At 51.3% G+C, this 17506-nt stretch overlaps 1 protein-coding gene across 8 annotated transcripts in view; it reads right to left on the reverse strand.

Annotated features, from left to right (window-relative positions):
* The window catches only part of SHANK2 (SH3 and multiple ankyrin repeat domains 2), a 546752-nt gene that overhangs the window by 439659 nt on the left and 89587 nt on the right, over positions 1-17506 (reverse strand). For all 8 annotated transcript variants that reach the window (XM_081238599.1, XM_081238604.1, XM_081238603.1 and 5 more), the window contains 2 exons: positions 6267-6470; positions 1330-1401 (listed from right to left, as the gene is read on the reverse strand). In XM_081238599.1, the coding sequence (XP_081094725.1) occupies positions 1330-1401; positions 6267-6470 (276 nt within the window). The remainder of the gene's footprint in view (positions 1-1329; positions 1402-6266; positions 6471-17506) is intronic.

A 17506-nucleotide genomic window follows, 5' to 3' on the forward strand; every position in this document is an offset into this window, starting at 1 on the left:
ATCACAGTATCTGAGATGCCTCTGTCAGATGACTCTAATGCTCTCACTGGCCCAGTTCTCCACCCGCACTCCACACCCCTTCCCAGTCACCAACCCCTGCACCCTTCAGCCCGCCTGGGCTGAAGCATCTCCACCTGGATGCTTTCTGTACATTCTGGGACTAAACATTAACAAATGCTCAAGGACACAGGATACACTTGGTTTCAGTGAACACCTTCATTGCTATTTACTAATCGACATTATTTTAAATGCACAAACACATTTTCATGTACACATCAGAGAGTAATCAAAAAAACCCGAAGTGCCCAGACTTGGAGTCTAAATACCCCTGTGTGGGCAGATTCCAGGCTGGGCAGGGAGAGTGCAAGAGCAACCTGACCGTCTTGTGCCTGAAAGCCGTCCGTACTCAAAGGATGGTGGGACAGCGCCAGAGGGAGGAGAGCCAGGCAGAAGGGCCACTGGCCACATCCGGACAATTTGAGCACAAAAATAAATCATGAGAATGGCATGTCATAACCCAGTGAACACAGTGAAAATCCACAGTCCATCCTGATATGAATGGGGGGATGAAACAAAAACAAGGGGACCCCAGAGGTTGGGGGCGCTCTCTGTGGACTCACGGCTGCAGGTGAGCTCACCTGGGCAGATGGGGGCTGGCTTAGGTAAGCTGGCCAGGCACCGTCCTGACTCTGGCTCTCCCTGTGCTCTGCAGGGAATGCTCCAGGCTCTCCGGGGAGGGCCGGACCCTGAGGAGGGCATCTGAGAGCATCCTTGGGTATCACACATCTTCCTCCGTGCTGAGCGAGGTGCCCACCACACGCTCCAGCTCCTGCACGCCCTGGACAGGCACAGCATTCCTGACGGAGCGCAGGTGTGCCTGGCACACAGCCCACAGCCCTTTCCTTAACTCTCCTTCTCCCCTGCTTCCCTTGTGCGTCTTACCTCCGTGCAGTTTATGTAAACAGCACCTTAGTCACGAGAGTGGCAGCACCAGACGCCTACTTCAGTGTTGTCCCCTATTTCGGCAGCGAAGGCTCAGAGGGAACGGCCACCCTCTTCCCAGCAACACCCGGGAGGAGGTGAGTAGAAAGTAGGGCCCCAATCTCCACTCTCAGGGATATTATTTCCCTTATGCGCAGGCATCGACTGCGTTTGCATCACACGGGAGGAGACGATGGTGGTATTTAACAGGGCTCTGGCGGCAGCAGGTGCCTCATCAGCCTCAGCATCTCACAGGAAGAAGAACCCTCTGCCCAAGAGCTCCCCTGATCTCTGAGATGATGACGCAGAAATGAACACCAAGGGTCGACACAACCAGCCCTTGCTTACCTTCGTGTGCAGCTTGGCCAACTGTTTCTCATCCAGATTGGACTGTCTATACACCCGCTTCTTGTAGCGAAACTGGCACAGACACACAAACAGGACAAAAAGAAAACCAGGTAAATATTTCATGCGGCCGTTCAGAGGAAAAACCTGCCTTGCCCGTGGGTATTTCACCCAGGGCGGGGGCTCCCTAGCAAACCCTTTTGTGTTAAATAAACTACTTGTGTCCGCACCACAGAGCCTACGACAGCGTTTAAGGGTAACTTCTGCGGAGATTCTGCTGCCGTTTTGGCTGGAAAGTCACAAAAAGAGATGAGGGCATCCCAGAGGGCTGAGGACTCAGGAGCCTGATGTGCTCTGCTGTCCTCTGCATCGTCAGCATGGCACCAAATCAGGACCCGCCTCTCACGTGGGCTCTGTTGTCGACATCGTCAACCTTTATTAAACACACTCAAAAGCCCCAGCCTGGCAAAGCCACCTGCCCTCAGCCCACAACCTCCGCCTGGGACTCTGGGGCTCAGAATCCCTCCTTCAAATGGCAGCACTTCCTCTAACCTGGCAGAGACGTCATGGAAACAGAGGGGCTTGCTGGGCAAGTCTACCTTGCTCAGGTAGAGTGACGGTGCCCCGGAGGGTGCACTGGGGCCGCAGGCTGCTTCCGAATCCCCGGCTCCTTTCACCCGATACCCTGTTCCTTCTCCTGGGTGCCCTGGCTGCCTCTGTAGTAGATGCACTGTGGCGGGTTTGGGAAGGAGGCTGGCAGCTTGGGAGTCGCTGGGACTCTGAGTTGAGACACAGCTCCAACTCCAGCCCCCCCACTGCCCTAGTGTAACGGAAAGGGGGGTCCCGCTGCTCGCTGCTCAAAAACCAATAAAGAGGCCAGGCTGGTGGAAAGGAGAGTTTGCCTTATGTTGGATGCTGGCAGCCTGGAGGCAAGGGAGGGTGGACTCCCGTCCAAAGGCCGACTCCCCCACACTGAGAGTCAGTGGGCTACAGCTTTTATAGACAGAGGGAGGGGGCTACATGCAGACACGGCACAGTCAGCTCTGGCAGTCATCTTGAAATTGGTCATCGGTGGTCTGACCAGCAGCATCTCGATTGCTTTAGGGCCCGTTAGTCTCAGTTCCAGGGTTGGTTTGTTTCCATTTCTTTGAGGCCAATTCTCGGAACTGTGGCAGCTTATGTCATGGCTACAGTCTGGTCACCATGCAGTTAACCGCTTCCACCTGGTAGGGGTTTCAGTATCTATAAGACAGCTCACGGGATACAGCTCAGAATATTATCTCTAGCCCTTGAGGAGGAACTAAAGGTCCTTGACTTTGCTTAATGACTAAACTGTTATTATTTGGTCTCGTTTGACTGTTTTCCTTTGTTTCTGCATTTTCTCAGTTCTCTGATTAAACATATTCTTTTTTTTTTTTTCCGGTACGCGGGCCTCTCTCTGTTGTGGCCTCTCCCATTGCGGAGCACAGGCTCCAGACACGCAGGCTCAGTGGCCATGGCTCACAGGCCCAGCCGCTCTGTGGCACGTGGAATCTTCCCGGACCGGGGCACGAACCCGCATCCCCTGCATCGGCAGGCGGACTCTCAACCACTGAGCCACCAGGGAAGCCCAAACATACTCTTTGATTAAAGTTTTTCCACAGGCAAAAGGCAGGCGGAGGACATGGCGGGGAGGGAAGACCCATAGGGTCCTGCTCCGTTTCACTAGCAGCCGAGTCACTGGGCTGGACACTCGCCCCATCTCAGACTCTGTTTCCTTGTCTGTCGCACGAGGATCACAACACAGAGCTCCCAGGGTGCCCCGAGGATTGAATGTGAGCTTCCTGGCACAGAACCGGTGCTGGGCAAATGTTGTCTTATCCTTCCCTCCCCAACTTCCCTTGATTCCCTCCCACTCCGAGGAGCTTAAACAAGCACAGGCGTGACACAAAAGGTACAGAGCAGGGGGTGACCTAACCCTGAAAGTCTCATCCCATGTGAAGTTTCCAGAGCGACCACCTTATCATCTCCTCCCCTCCACTCCAAACAAAAGAGCAATCCCACAACAGACAAAATTCCTCGGTGCCCCAGACCAAAACTTGATTTTTTCTTTTAGGTGCCAAAATAAACCAGTGAAATCAGAAAGTCCCGTGAAACGCAGGCTGCACCCAGTTCCTGGATCACGTGCGCCGTCGCAAACGGTAAGTGTCCGCCTTCTTGAACTGACCTGGCAGGAGGAGATGCAGGCCGTTTTAGGACTCTAGCCCTCAGATTCTAGATTCAACCAGGACAGCACATTCTGGGCACAGCCGTGAATCTCCCTATTGCTTATCTTCATGCATCACGGCTCTGAGGCTTCAGAAGCCACTGAGAGTGACATGAGGGGATGTAACAGAGTTTGCTAACTTGACGGATCTGTAGGAATTCAAGTCAATGGGTGCTTTTTCAGTTATAAAAAGAAATATGCTAGGGTCGATATCATCTCTTGGCAGGAGGCGGGTGACCCATGGAGGAGGATGTCTATTTCCACAGGCATAAATGTTTACAGCTTGTGGCTAGAGGGATGCAGGCTCAGAACCACACATCCTTTCCTTGCTCTTGCCCTTTTCTCCGTGTTTCATATGTAGCCAACCGTGTTTTACTGCCACGATCCAAGGCAAAGAGCTCAGATCCAGGCTGCCCCTGGTGTGTCCACCTCCAGGCCCGGCTCAGCCCCACACAGCGGACCACCTGGCAGGATGGTGGTCCAAGGAGATGCATGAACATGCATGCAAATGACTCCTTCATGGCAATGAGAGCTGATGGCAGGAGCAGCTGCAGCACCCACCAGTGCAGGCGCTCGCCCATCCCCAGGCCTTACGCTAAGACCACTGTCCTGAGGAATAGCTCACCAGAGCCTCACAGCCACCGAGAAGATGGTAGTAATATTCCCCCGATTTCAAAGCTGGGAATCTGAGGCTCAGAGAGGCTGTGGGGTGGCATGTAGGGTCCCACAGTGACCAGGACTGGACCAAGTCCATCTGATGTCACAGACCACCCGTCCACATGGGGCAACGAATGCTCACGTGCTCGCCTCTCAGCCTCGGCTGCCATGAGTCCCTGGATGGGACAGCAGAAGGACATGCGTGCCGGCTGCCCTGAAAGCCAGGACACAGCCCTGGCCGGCTCCCGCCAGGCTCTCCCAGGCCTCCTCTTGCTCGGCTCTCGGGGGCTGGGGGACGGGCCCGTGTCGCCTCCTCCAAGATGCTTTCCGATCAAGGGTCGGCTCCGGACTTCCTGTTCTCGCCCTCTTTTACTGTCTTTATAGAAATTATCAGCCCCCAAATGAGCTGTTTGTTTACTGTTCCTGGCCTGTTGTCTCCTACAGGAGCGTAAGCTCCATCAGACCAGAACCTTGACTGTCCCATGCACGTGGGCCATGCCGAGAAAGGGGCCGGTTGTGAGCAGGCCCCCGACAAGGGGTCTTTCAATGGACACCCAGTTCACAGGTGAGCAAACTGAGGCCAGAACAGGGAACCACTTGACTCCCCAGGGGCATCCCAGCTTTTCCTGCTGGAAACCCTTCTCTCTGGTCCAACACACGTTGGAGGTCTCAGAACCTCAGCTTCAAAGTCACTGTCAGACCTGGGAATGTGCAGATGAGGTGCTGCCGTGGTCCAGGATGTCTCTGACTTCAGACCAACCCCCTTCGAGGGCCCAGATGCCACCCACGATGCCACACTCACAGGCTCTCGCTGTTGACTAAGCTGAAACAAATACGATCCCTTGATAATAATAGCGACGTATGGGGTCACAGTAGAAACGACCACATTTCCACCTACTTGTGTCGCCGTCTTAATAATTGTGGGGCGGTGGAGGAGGGATAAACTGAGAGATTGGGATTGACATATACGCACCACTATATATAAAACAGATAACCAACAAGGACCTACTGCACAGCACAGGGAACTCTACTCAATATTCTGTAATGACCTATGTGGGAAATGAACCTGAAAAAGAGTGACTGTATGTAGATGGATAACTGATTCACTCTGCTGTGCACCTGAAACTAACACAACATTGTAAATCAACTATGCGCCAATGAAAAATTTTTATTCGTTTTTACTGGAGTATAGTTGCTTAAAAATTAATTTAAAGATATACCATGTGGGGCTTCCCTGGTGGCGCAGTGGTTGAGAGTCCGCCTGCTGATGCAGGGGACACGGGTTCGTGCCCCGGTCTGGGAAGATCCCACATGCCGCGGAGCGGCTGGGCCCGTGAGCCATGGCTGCTGAGCCTGCACGTCCGGAGCCTGTGCTCCGCGATGGGAGAGGCCACAGCAGTGAGAGGCCTTCGTACCACACACACACAAAAAAAATAATAATAATAATAAAAATTTTTTTAAAATAAAAATATACCATGTGGAAATACCATATGTAAACTCAGGGTGCAGCAAGCCCGGGCTCCCCAGGGCAGAGCCGGGGGACACACGTTCTGTGGATGTAAGGCTGCCGGGTGTATGCACCCACCACTTCACAAGGCAGCCCAAGAACGCGTGACTGGCCACAGCAGCTCAAAGAGCTCACAGGTCATTCCCGGGAGTCATGCTTCTGACAACGGCTGTATGGCTATGGGCCACCCTATGCCCAAGGGTGGGGCGGGGGGGGAGATTCAGGGAGGTAGAAGCAAACCCCATTCTGCGTCCCCAGGGCTCACAGCTCCTGGTGACGCGAGCCTGAGTCAGACCCACGGTCCACTCACACCAAGGTGTCCCTCCAACAAGTTCATCCAATCCATAGTAGGAAAACAAATGGCTAAAAATTGCACACTGGTCCGCAAATCATGACAAAATCAACTGCGACCTTGAGAATGCACACTACTGTTTTGAGCTAAGGGCGATTTCCCAGTCCGAATCAAATGTGGAACTGGGGGAAGGTCCTCCCTCCGCCATCACGCCCAGGCTCTGAGGCAGTGACCAGTACCTCCAGGGAGGGGATGCCCCTGCCCGCGGGCTGCGGGTACGCGCGCAGAAGCCGCTCCTCATCCAAGAACTTGCCGTCTCGCCCGTCGCTCGCCGGCTGGAACAGCCCGTAGTTCAGGACGTCCTTCAGGCTCTGGTTCAACGAGCACAGAATCCGCTGCTTCGCAACCCACACCGTCGCATCTGGGTTAAATCGAATGCACTTCTGCGCGGAAGGACAGAGACCCCTGGTTAGTGGTGCAGGATGCCAGCCCGGCACGTGGTCAGAGATGCCAAAGGTTCCATCCTGAGAGCTCCTCTGAGCTTTGGACCCCCTGGCTTTTCTGGATGAAAAATACGACCTTCTTGTCGCTTCGGTAAATATAAAAGGGGAAAAGCTCAGATCGAGTCACTGATTCTGTGGCCTCAGCTCTCACCATTGGCTCCAATCTCTGGGACCAGCTGTGTTTGCTGGTCATCACGCCCCACCACCTACTGCCTTGGGCAGTTCTCTCACTTGTACGAGCTTCTCAAACCTCCCTGCTTGTTCAACACAGACTGTTGACCCGCACCCCCTCCAAGCAGACTGTCTGAGGCAGCGGGTCTGGAGAAGCTGCATTTCTCACAAGTTCAAGGTGATGCTGCTGTAGCTGGTCTCGGAAACAGACTGAGGACCACGGCTCGAGCGAATTACAGCGCGGCTTCGTTTCTACCCCGCTCGCTCCCTCCTGGCACCTCAGGCCCAGGTGGGCGTCTCCTCTCGTAACCTCACTGATGGGAAAGCCCAGGGCACAGGCGTCGGCGCCCCACCCCCCTGACTCTGAACATAACAGCTGTAAAAACACTGACACCGCCCCTCCCAAACCAGGAAGAACGGCAATTATGAAGAATGATTTGATTTAGAAATCGTATCAGGTGCCGTGAAAGTTAATTTTTGAAAAAGTTAAATAGTACAGACGGTTCCTGCAAACCAACCACGAACACTTTTCAAGAACAGGGCGGAGCCGCTAAGAACCAGAAATGACACGACTTGGTCACGTTCCCAGGTCCCTTCAGTGAGACCCGCCAATAATCCAGGAAAACAAACGTTAGGCCAAATCTGCTTCTGACCATCACTTCTAATTTTTATTGAATTAAAATTATATTCTACTGCACGGCCATCAGCACTGGCTCAAAAATGTGCTTAATCACTGTAAAAGCGTTCAGAAACGACGAGGTTTGACTGCGTATGAGGCTGGAACCAATTCTCTGCAGGCGGATTCTGCTCGCCCAAGGATGCAAAAGGCCCTGCTATCTCCCTGACCCTCTCTCTGCCTCGGGGGAGCCCATCCCTGCTGGTAAGAGGATACCGCTACTCTCAACAACAGGTTGGTTGAGCAGGCAGCCCGGAATCCCACTGCCAGGAAACCCGACCCCACGGGCATGAATGTGCCGTCTGTCCCTCTCCGATGGCAAAGACTGAATTCAAGAGTAAGGCTCAGAGCTCCTCTCGGGGCTGCAAGGCTGGGTGGGGGCTGGCTGTTCGCTTCAGTGACTGCCAGCTGCACCCCTGCCATCCTCGGGTGAATGAGAAGACTGTCTGGAAACTCCCAACACAACAGCTGAGCTGTATTAGAGGTGACCAAGGAGGGCCGTGGATATCTCGCCAATTCCTGCTTTGAGAATCACTGTTGGCCTCTGGTTCCAGCTACATGGATACATGAACTCAAGTTCCTTTAGAGACCAGCATCCAGAGGGCCTGAGGCTCCCTCCCTGCGGCCGGCAGAAAGGAGCCTGCCAGCAAGTGGGTGCTGAGCGGAGCACAGTCTGAAAACTGTCCCCCGGGGGATCTGTGTGGCAATTGTAGATGACCCCAGAGACTGGTGTCCACTGCCACGTAGGGGGCAGGGCTGGGGATGCTGAGTCGTGTACAGGCCAGCCCAGCACAATGAAGAAACGTCCTGCTCCAAAAAAAATGCCAAGAGGGCTCCACTGAGAAACTGCTATAGAAGCAGCAGGAGCTCGGAGGTCAGAAAGGCTTGGATTTCCAACCCAACTGCATACACTAACCTCGTGATCCTGGGCAAATTTACCAACCCAGTGGTCCCCCTGTTTCTGTGATGAAAACCACGGTAACTGCATAACTTGCAGGGCAGTTGTAAGAAGCAGACGGAACATATATAATACATGTCATTATGGGTTGAATTGTGTCCCCCCAGAAGATAAGGGTTCCTGCCCCTTAAGGGGCTCAAAGCCTAGTGGGGTGTGATGATGATGGTGGTGGTGATGCTGGTGATGATGTGGTGGTGTTGATGATGTTTATGGTGATGGTGGTGTTGGTGATGGTGGTGTTGATGTTGGTGGTGTTGAAGATGGTGGTGTTGATGGTGGTGTTGATGATGTTTATGGTGATGGTGATAATGATGGTGGTGTTGATGATGGTGGTGTTGATGACGGTGACAGTGAACATAATGGTGATGACAATGATCATGATGATGACACAGTCGTGGCTGACATTTATTGACTCCTAAATCCCAGAAACTGTGCTATAACTATATTTACCTTCAACACAACCACGAGTGGAGAGTCATTATTATTATTACCATTATTATTGATATAGTGTGATTATTATTATATTAATAACTATAATTAATATATAATTATATGTTAAAATACAATGTCAAAACAATGATTACTATTCCCATTTTCCAGATGAGGAAGCTGAGCCTCCGAGACTCACGTAACTACCCCAAGGTCGCGTGTCTAGAAAATGGTGGAGGTTCAATCCGAACCCAAGTTGAGTCGACCCGGCTCCGAAGTCCTCACTATTTAACTGACACGTCATTTCTTCTCTGTGCACGCGGCACCTCAGTGCGGACAAATTATAAAATATCAGACATCTAGTCACTGAGAAAACGGAAGAGATTACTTATGTTCAGGTCCTCTGTGGACCAGGGAGATACTGCCTTTGTTCAGATTTTCCAATTACCTGTCAACTTGCCCCAATGTTAAATGTTGACAGTTACAAGGGAGAAGCCGTTTCACCTCCATAGCAAGGGACACTATTTGGGAGATGCTAAATAACTTTTTTCAAAGAAGTAAAGGCTACGCTCCGAGATACTTTTAAAAATAGACAACGTCACAGGTCTCAAGGCATGTGGTGCTGTGGAGATTAGCCGCGGACATGTCTCCCAGAAAAAGCAGGGGAGGGAGCGCCACGGACGTGGTGCCCTTTCTTCCACTTAACAGCTGGGCTTCAGGGAGGATGGACAAAAGAAAACCGCCGAGGGACAACAAAGCACTTCCAAGTTTTTCACTCTGGTGTGAATTCACAAGACTAACCAAATCTTGGAACAGGCTCCTCAGCCAGCAATGGTGACCGTGGTGGACCGGTGGCAGGACCCTGGACACAAAGGAAGATGCTGACCATGAACCTGAGTTCACCGAGCAGGGAGACACAGGGACCTGGACACCAGCTGACAGATGAGTGGCTCCACTGTGGGCTAAGTGATGACACCAACCTAACAACTCAACCCCCAAACAGATGCCCCCATCGTCCCTCCCTGCCCCTCCCCCTCCCGCTTCTCAATCTCAGCGGCGGCCCCTCCTCCCATGCCACACACCCAGGGGGACCTCTTGACTCCGTCCTGTCCCGCAGCTTCTGGATTGGTCTGCATTAATCCACGACCTCGGGTGTGTGAGTCCTCATCTGTCCTACCTCCACTGCCCAGCAGCCCCAAGCCTTTCTCACCAGGTCACTCCAGCGGCTACTGCACTGAGCTCACCCCGTGCCCCTCAGGCCCACACAACCTGATTCCCTGAGTGGCCGCCAGGGTCCCCTCTCCAGCCAATAACTCCCCTCGTCCGGCCTGTCGGTACCACCTCTGCCCCAACCCCACACACGTGTGCACTGGCACACACGCACATGCACATAAAAACATACACACACACATACACACACAAACACATGTACACAAACATGTAAGGACACACAAATACACACACATATATACCTGTACATACACACAGCGAACACATATACACACACATACACAGACACACACATATGCACAGACAAACACACACACGCACACACACACTCCAGCAATGCGCGGGCAGTCCTCTGGAAAGCCAGGCCACGTGAGCCCCCAACCTCCAGCACCTGTGCACCTGTGCTTCCAGCTGGCCGTCCCCTCCCCACCTCGTCTACCAGCTGAAACTGCACTCACACCTCCCACAGGGTCAGGGACTCACCCTCTCTGGTCTCCCAGCTGAGCTCCCCAAGTTGAACCCACAGCCCACGGACCATTCAAGCTAATCCGGCTGCCCCCTTGCCCCCTCCTGTCCAGCCTGCAGGTCACAGCCTCTCCATCCTGCATTTCTTGTCTCCTGGGAGGTGGGACACGCATGTATTCCTCCTCCTTGTCTCCTGACACCCAGGTAGGAGTCAGTACCTGTCACTCACTGATCTCCTGCTGCGACGGCCTAAATGCCAAGACATTCAGATCCATCTCAAAGCCACCCAGTGGGTCTGGCTGAGCTGGGTGGCTTAAGATACAGAACGCTTGCGAGAGGATGTAAGGACATCTCCAAGACCCACATCAGAGTGCTTCTCGCTTACATCCTGACAAGCATAGCGCTCAACACGGGATCTGGGTGGTTTGGAAATGGGAGGGGCAGAGACGTGCACACTCTAACAGAGAGAGAAGGTGTTGTGACCGGCATCAGCCTGGATGACAGGAGGGCAGCCTGGCATCCAGGAAGCTCTGAGGACGCCCGCAGGCCAGCTTCAGCGTCCTCCAGAGGGAGGCACATTCATGCCCAGGTAACCATCTACGTCCTGCTCCTCCTCCAAGATGCACCCATTCACATCCCCCACCCTCTCCCTCTCCCGGCTCCTGGCACCACCGGCATTCAGCTGGCGAGAGCACTCCCTGGCCCTCTGAGCTGCTGCATGACGACAGGGTTTACGTCCTTTTCTTGGCAGAACCATACCTGATATCCATGCAGCTCAGTGGATGTCACTGGAAGTGAACTGCACTGAATACAAAGTTCCATACATGGAACTGTCCTGGGTAACAGAACCCAGCAGTAAAGCAAGGTCCATCCGTGATCAGGCGAGGATGGTGGGAGCTACCATTTCTGGGGCCCCGCTTTGCACCAAGTGCACGGAGACCTCATCAGCTCCTTGAACGATCCAAAAATCCTGAGAGGAGAGACACACCACCAAAGTGAGCAGAGCTGCGGTCGGCGTGCGGTCAACCCGCACGAAAACTCTGGCCCTTCCGCTGGTAGAGCTCATGGTCAAACTGAAATCTACAATGAAGAGAGTGAGAGAAATTCTACATGGCCAACGTGAGCTGGAGCTATTCTGCAAGACATGAGGCTAAACCTGAAATATCTTGACTCAAGGGGAGGCACCCTGGTCCTGGAGACAGAGAGAGGCAGGCACCCAGCCTGGGTCAACCACGTAAGACCCTGGATCTGTGTGTATGAGTCAGCTTGGGCCACTGTAACAAAACACCACAGCTGGGGAGCTTAAACAACAGACATGTGCTGTCTCCAGTCTAGAGTCTAGAATCCAAGATCCAGGTGTGGGCAGGGCTGGTCCCTCCTGAGACCTCTCTCCTCAGCATGTAGACGGCTGTCTCCTCCCTGTGTCCTCACGGGGTCGTCCCTCTGTGTGTGTCTGTGTCCTGACCTCCTCTTCTTATAAGGACAGCAGTCTTATGGGATTAGGGCCCCACCCCAGTGACCTCATTTTACCTTATCCATCTCTTAAAAGATCCTCCTCTCCAAATACAGTCACCTTCTGAGGTGCTGGGCATCAGGACTCTAACATATGAATTTTATGGGGACACAAGGCAGCCCATCACACTGTGACCACGGCCAAGCCTCTGCCACACACAGAGGGCCACACTGGGCCATGTCTGTGTGGCCAACTAACTCACAGGATCCACAGAGGGTCACACAACCTGGTGCTTTGGGGTCACGTGTATCTACCGGAGGGGCTGGCCCGCAGGGCAGAAGCAGGCAGAAGTCGGACAAGGCTGTTTTGATTCACAAAAACACAGCAAGAGAATTTTATGTAAGAGAGTAAATAGCTCTCCAAATCTGTCCTGGGCCCTGCGAAATGGAAATGATGACAATGGTTGTTTTGTAAGATGTCAGAAGGGTAAGACGTGTCTAGACAAAGCTTGAGGAATGGTAAATATTACACTGTGTAAAATGTCTGTTGTTACAGTGAGCTGTCTGGAGGCCAAGGGAGGAAGTATCGACAACACGGGTTGAATTACACCATCTATTCAGATTGCCTCCTCCGCCACATCTGCTCACTCAGGGTCCTCAGGTGAGACTTAAATCCAGCTCACTCTTGACTTCCTCCCAGAAAAGGCGAGAAGAATGAGGGTGAGGCCTGACAAAGCATTCGGGGTCCTGGTGCTGAGGGAGCCCCCTGCATCACCCCCATTCACCTGTTCAGGATACAGAGCCGGAAACACGGACCCCAGTGCATTCAGGAGGAATGCAAGATATTCTGAAAGAAATCCCAGCTTCTGAGCACATCGTTCATTGCAAAAGAAGCACATTTCACATCATACTCAATTCTTTCGGGATGCATTTCAAAGACCCTTAATAAACAGAACTTGCCAGGAGTCATTTAAAGGTGCATCGAGGGGTGGCTGGCCTCTAACAGCTGTTCACGTGCCATCTGCATACCTGCAAACCTCTGCCCCCCCAAACTGTGAGGGGATGGTTTCCGAAGGCAATCATCCAAATGAAACAATGCTTTTTGCTGTGGACAAAGACCCACCAGGCTGTACGTGTGGTGGAAAACATGGAGATGCTGGCACGGGTAACACATGAAAGGATGTATATGGAACGGGGAAAACGGTGGGTGACTGTGACCGAGAAGAACAGCCTGGCCCGAGGAAGCTGAAGGCCGGGAGCCACACTAGTGCTTCTGAATGTTTAAACACTAAAGGCCAAAGTGGCTGTGGATTAGGGTTAGGGTTAGGGTTAGGGTTTTTCCAATCGGAATAACATTTTTCAAAGAATAAAAGCTTGACAGCAGCCCCAGATGCTTTAGTGAAGTGGTGGGTGGACCGTGCATCCTGGTGACCTTTAAGGGGCCAGCTAGTGGTCCTCTGCAGTTGTCAAGGCCATAGTCACTGAGAGGCACTAGTTGGGCTCTGTCAGAGATTAACACCCTCCCTGGAGGTGAGTTCACTTTCCTCTGTTGGTCCACACGATTTCAGGCAGGCTCAGAGCAAAGCAGAGGACATCATGCTGGCTAAAGAGGTCCTCCTAGAAGCAGTAAGTGGAGGTGGGTAAGGACAGGCAGGGGAGAATTAAATCGTCCTGACCGCAGACACAAAGCACTCACTCTGCACCCGCCAGCCCAGCAAAGAAAGCACGTCAAACGCACCCTCTTCTCCTTATGTTCTCCTGGAGGAGGTGTGAGCAGCCCCAAGCCCAAAGAGGAACGCCGTAGACCCTAGGAACTGCTCCCCACGTCACACAGCTGCCAGAGGCGGGTCTGGAATGAATGGACCAGAGGGCTGATGAGTTTCAACTTGGTCCCACTGCACCGGACGGAGCCGCAAATCGGGAGGGTTCACCAGGCGGGGCCACGAAGTGGATTCCAGGCAGTGAAAGGGAGATAGGGGAGGTGGCGGCCGCATCACACAGGGGCAGAGGCTGTGCTGACCAAGTGGAATTAAGAGCTCCTGTCTGTCCACCCAGAAAGGAGGACTGTGAGCAGAACCGTCAGGACCGGGAGGGAAGGAGCCACGGAAATGCAACCACAGAGCAAAGGTGCTAGAAAAGAGCCTCACCCTTGGCGTTAATGCAGAGAATTAAATTCTGATGACTCGTGCCCCGTTATTGCCACTTTCTGGATCATTCTCATCAGCCCGGGACATCAGGGAAGGAGGAGAGCTCTGCTCTTCCCGAGGGTGACCTTTAAACCACAATATTCTCACCACATTGTGGGATTTACAAAGCTTTTGACAGAATGTGTACTAATTCCAGACCCAGGCATTAGTTTCTTGAAAGGATTTAAGCGGGTTTTGACAGTAAGCTTAAGCAGAAGAGCTCACCAAGCCAGACATGCATCGCTTGGGCTACTGAGACTGAGTGAGCTGGCCTGATCACGCTCATGTATGGAGCGTTAGCCTCACACCTAACAGGAAGACTCAGCATGGAATCCTTACAACACACAACACTGGGGCTGGTTAAATAGGCTTTTCGCTTCTTGATGGTACATATGAAAATAAAGCTCCTCTCAGCCTTTAGCAAGCTGCCCCGTGACATGAATGGTAACCAACAAATTCAGGGCCTGACTTGCTTGCGGGCCTTTCACAGGAGGGCCCTTGAGCTTTCCCCTGACCCAGCAATCCCACTACTGGGCATATATCCTGAGAAAACCATAATTCAAAAAGAGTCATGTACCACAACATTCACTGCAGCTCTATTTACAATAGCCAGGACATGGAAGCAATGTAAGTGTCCATCAACAGATGAATGGATAAAGAAGATGTGGCACATATATACAATGGAATATTACTCGGCCATAAAAAGGAACGAAACTGAGTTATTTGTAGTGAGGTGGATGGACCTAGAGTCTGTCATACAGAGTGAAGTAAGTCAGAAAGAGAAAAACAAATACCGTATGCTAACACATATATATGGAATCTAAAAGTAAAAAAAAGAAAAGAAAAGAAAATGGTCAGAAGGACCTAGGGGCAAGACGGGAATAAAGATGCCGACCTACTAGAGAATGGACTTGAGGATATGGGGAGGGGGAAGGGTAAGCTGTGACAAAGTGAGAGAGTGGCATGGACATACATATGCTACCAAATGTAAAACAGATAGCTAGTGGGAAGCAGCCGCATAGCACAAGGAGATCAGCTCGGTGCTTTGTGACCACCTAGAGGGGTGGGATAGGGAGGGTGGGAGGGAGACGCAAGAGGGAGGGGATATGGGGATATATGTTTATGTATAGCTGATTCACTTTGTTATAAAGCAGAAACTGACACACCATTGTAAAGCAATTATACTCTAATAATGATGTTAAAATTAATTAATTAATTAACTAAAAAAATTAAATGATTACCTTGTTTTGGCCAAAAAAAACCCCAAAAAACAAAAAACAATAAGGACAATGAGGCTGATTATCACCACATCACAGAGAAAATGGAGGCAGAGGGGAGTCAAAGGGTGTGGGGAGGTGGGCTCTTTCTGGCTTTACCAAGCAATTAATGAAACCACAAGATAACAACGTTCCGTGCTTTTACCCCCCCAAAGTGATCCATATGCATATGCTACAGACGACATTAACAGACTTGCTGAAAGTAAAGATCAAAGATCCAAACCATATATTTCTGTAATGCCAAAAGGGGAGATGGATGGATGGATGGATGAGTGGATACATAAAATAAATAAAGACAAATCTTAAAAATATAACATCAAGTGGAAAACGTAAGTTATAAATGACATGCCCAGTGTGATCCCAGGTATATATATATTCATTTTTACACAACAACACAACAGTATATAGAGATCACTGATACATATAAAAAGAGGAAAAGGGACAAGAGGAATTCACAGTGAATCATGGCAGTGTCTGCCTCTGAGCAGAGGGGCCTGGGCAGGAGGGTGAGGGAGACTAGGGTTTTATCAGAAACATTTTAACCCTATGATTGAAAAAAGACAAAACGTTAACCACTGTCAATTCTACATAATAAACAATAAAGCTGGTATGTATGATATTATTCTTTGTATTTTTCCTATATTTTAAATTTTCTCTAAATGAAAAAAAGATACACCAATCTGGAACCTAAGGCGTTCCCTGGCCTCTTGGGGGCTTCCCTGGCTGAACTGGCATCGGCCCTGGGCCATACTCCACGCCATAAACCAAGTTCCTGAACAAAGAACATCATCACCGTTAGCACCTTCTGCCCATCAAGTCCTCTTTGATGACTTTTTTAGGGCAGAAGATATACTCAAGTCAGGGTCATGTACAACTAATTTTCTAATCAAGTCTAAAATCCCAAACACATTTCCTTGTGGTCAGCAAACAAGCAGGCGAGGAAGGAAAATCTGGGACAGGAAAATCTGAAAACAAAATGGCAGCACAAAAGACGAAAGAATATTCTGATACAAGAGTCTCTCACCTCTGCGTTGCCTGGGCTACTGGGTGACCCGTGAGGCCATTTAATGGAGACATTTAAGGCATCAATGGGATAAGCGTTGTTTTCAAGGGAAGACCTAGGGGGATGGGCTTGTCTCCAACAGGAGAAGCTGACAACAAGAGTGAATAAATATGAGCTGCCTCCCAGGCCACACCATCACCTGATCCCACTGACATGGAACGTCCAGAACAGGCAAATCCATCGAGACAGGAAGCAGATCAGTGGTCGCCAGGGACTGGGGGAGGGGTATGGGGACACCCTGCTAACAGGTATGAGGTTTCCTTTTGGGGTGATGAAAATGTTCTAAGGTTGACTGTGGTGGTGGGTACCCTCATTTGTGAATTTACTAAAATCCACTGAATTTTTTTTTCTCTTAGATTCCATATATATGTGTTAGCATACGGTATTTGTTTTTCTCTTTCTGACTTACTTCACTCTGAGTGGGAAGCAGCCACATAGCACAGGGAGATCAGCTTGGTGCTTTGTGAGCACCTAGAGGGTTGGGATAGGGAGGGTGGGAGGGAGGGAGACGCAAGAGGGAAGACATATGGGAACAGATGTATAACTGATTCACTTTGTTATAAAGCAGAAACTAACACACCATTGTAAAGCAGTTATACTCCAATAAAGATGTTTAAAAATATCCACTGAATTGTACACTTTCAATGGACAAAGTGTATGGTATGTGAATTACATCTCAATCTTTAAAAGAAAAGGAGCCTTTTTTTGTTCCTGTGCTGAGAAACTGCAAAGACGCAGGCAGGGTGTTGATACAAGTCACCCTTAAGGACCCTTTCCTTGGCCAGAGCACAATCCCCTGCAAGAGCCCATGTGCTCTGATGACCTCGACTTTGTCATCAGGAACCTGTCCCCGTCTCCACTTTCTCCCCCAACCCCTAGCCCCAGCCTCCGACACCCCCTACCCCCTGGATTCCTGCAGGAGCCTCCTACCTGCTTCTGCTCCCTTCCCTCCTCCCCCAAAAGAAGCCAGGGTCCCCTTTCAAATATAAACGAGGTCACAGGCTCCGTGCCAAACCTTTCCAAAACTCCCACTGTTCTTCAGGGGGAATCACATCCCCTCGCCTCAGCC

Source organism: Mesoplodon bidens (genome assembly GCF_964165515.1).
Source record: "Mesoplodon bidens genome assembly, chromosome: 7".
Classification (NCBI taxonomy): domain Eukaryota; kingdom Metazoa; phylum Chordata; class Mammalia; order Artiodactyla; family Ziphiidae; genus Mesoplodon; species Mesoplodon bidens.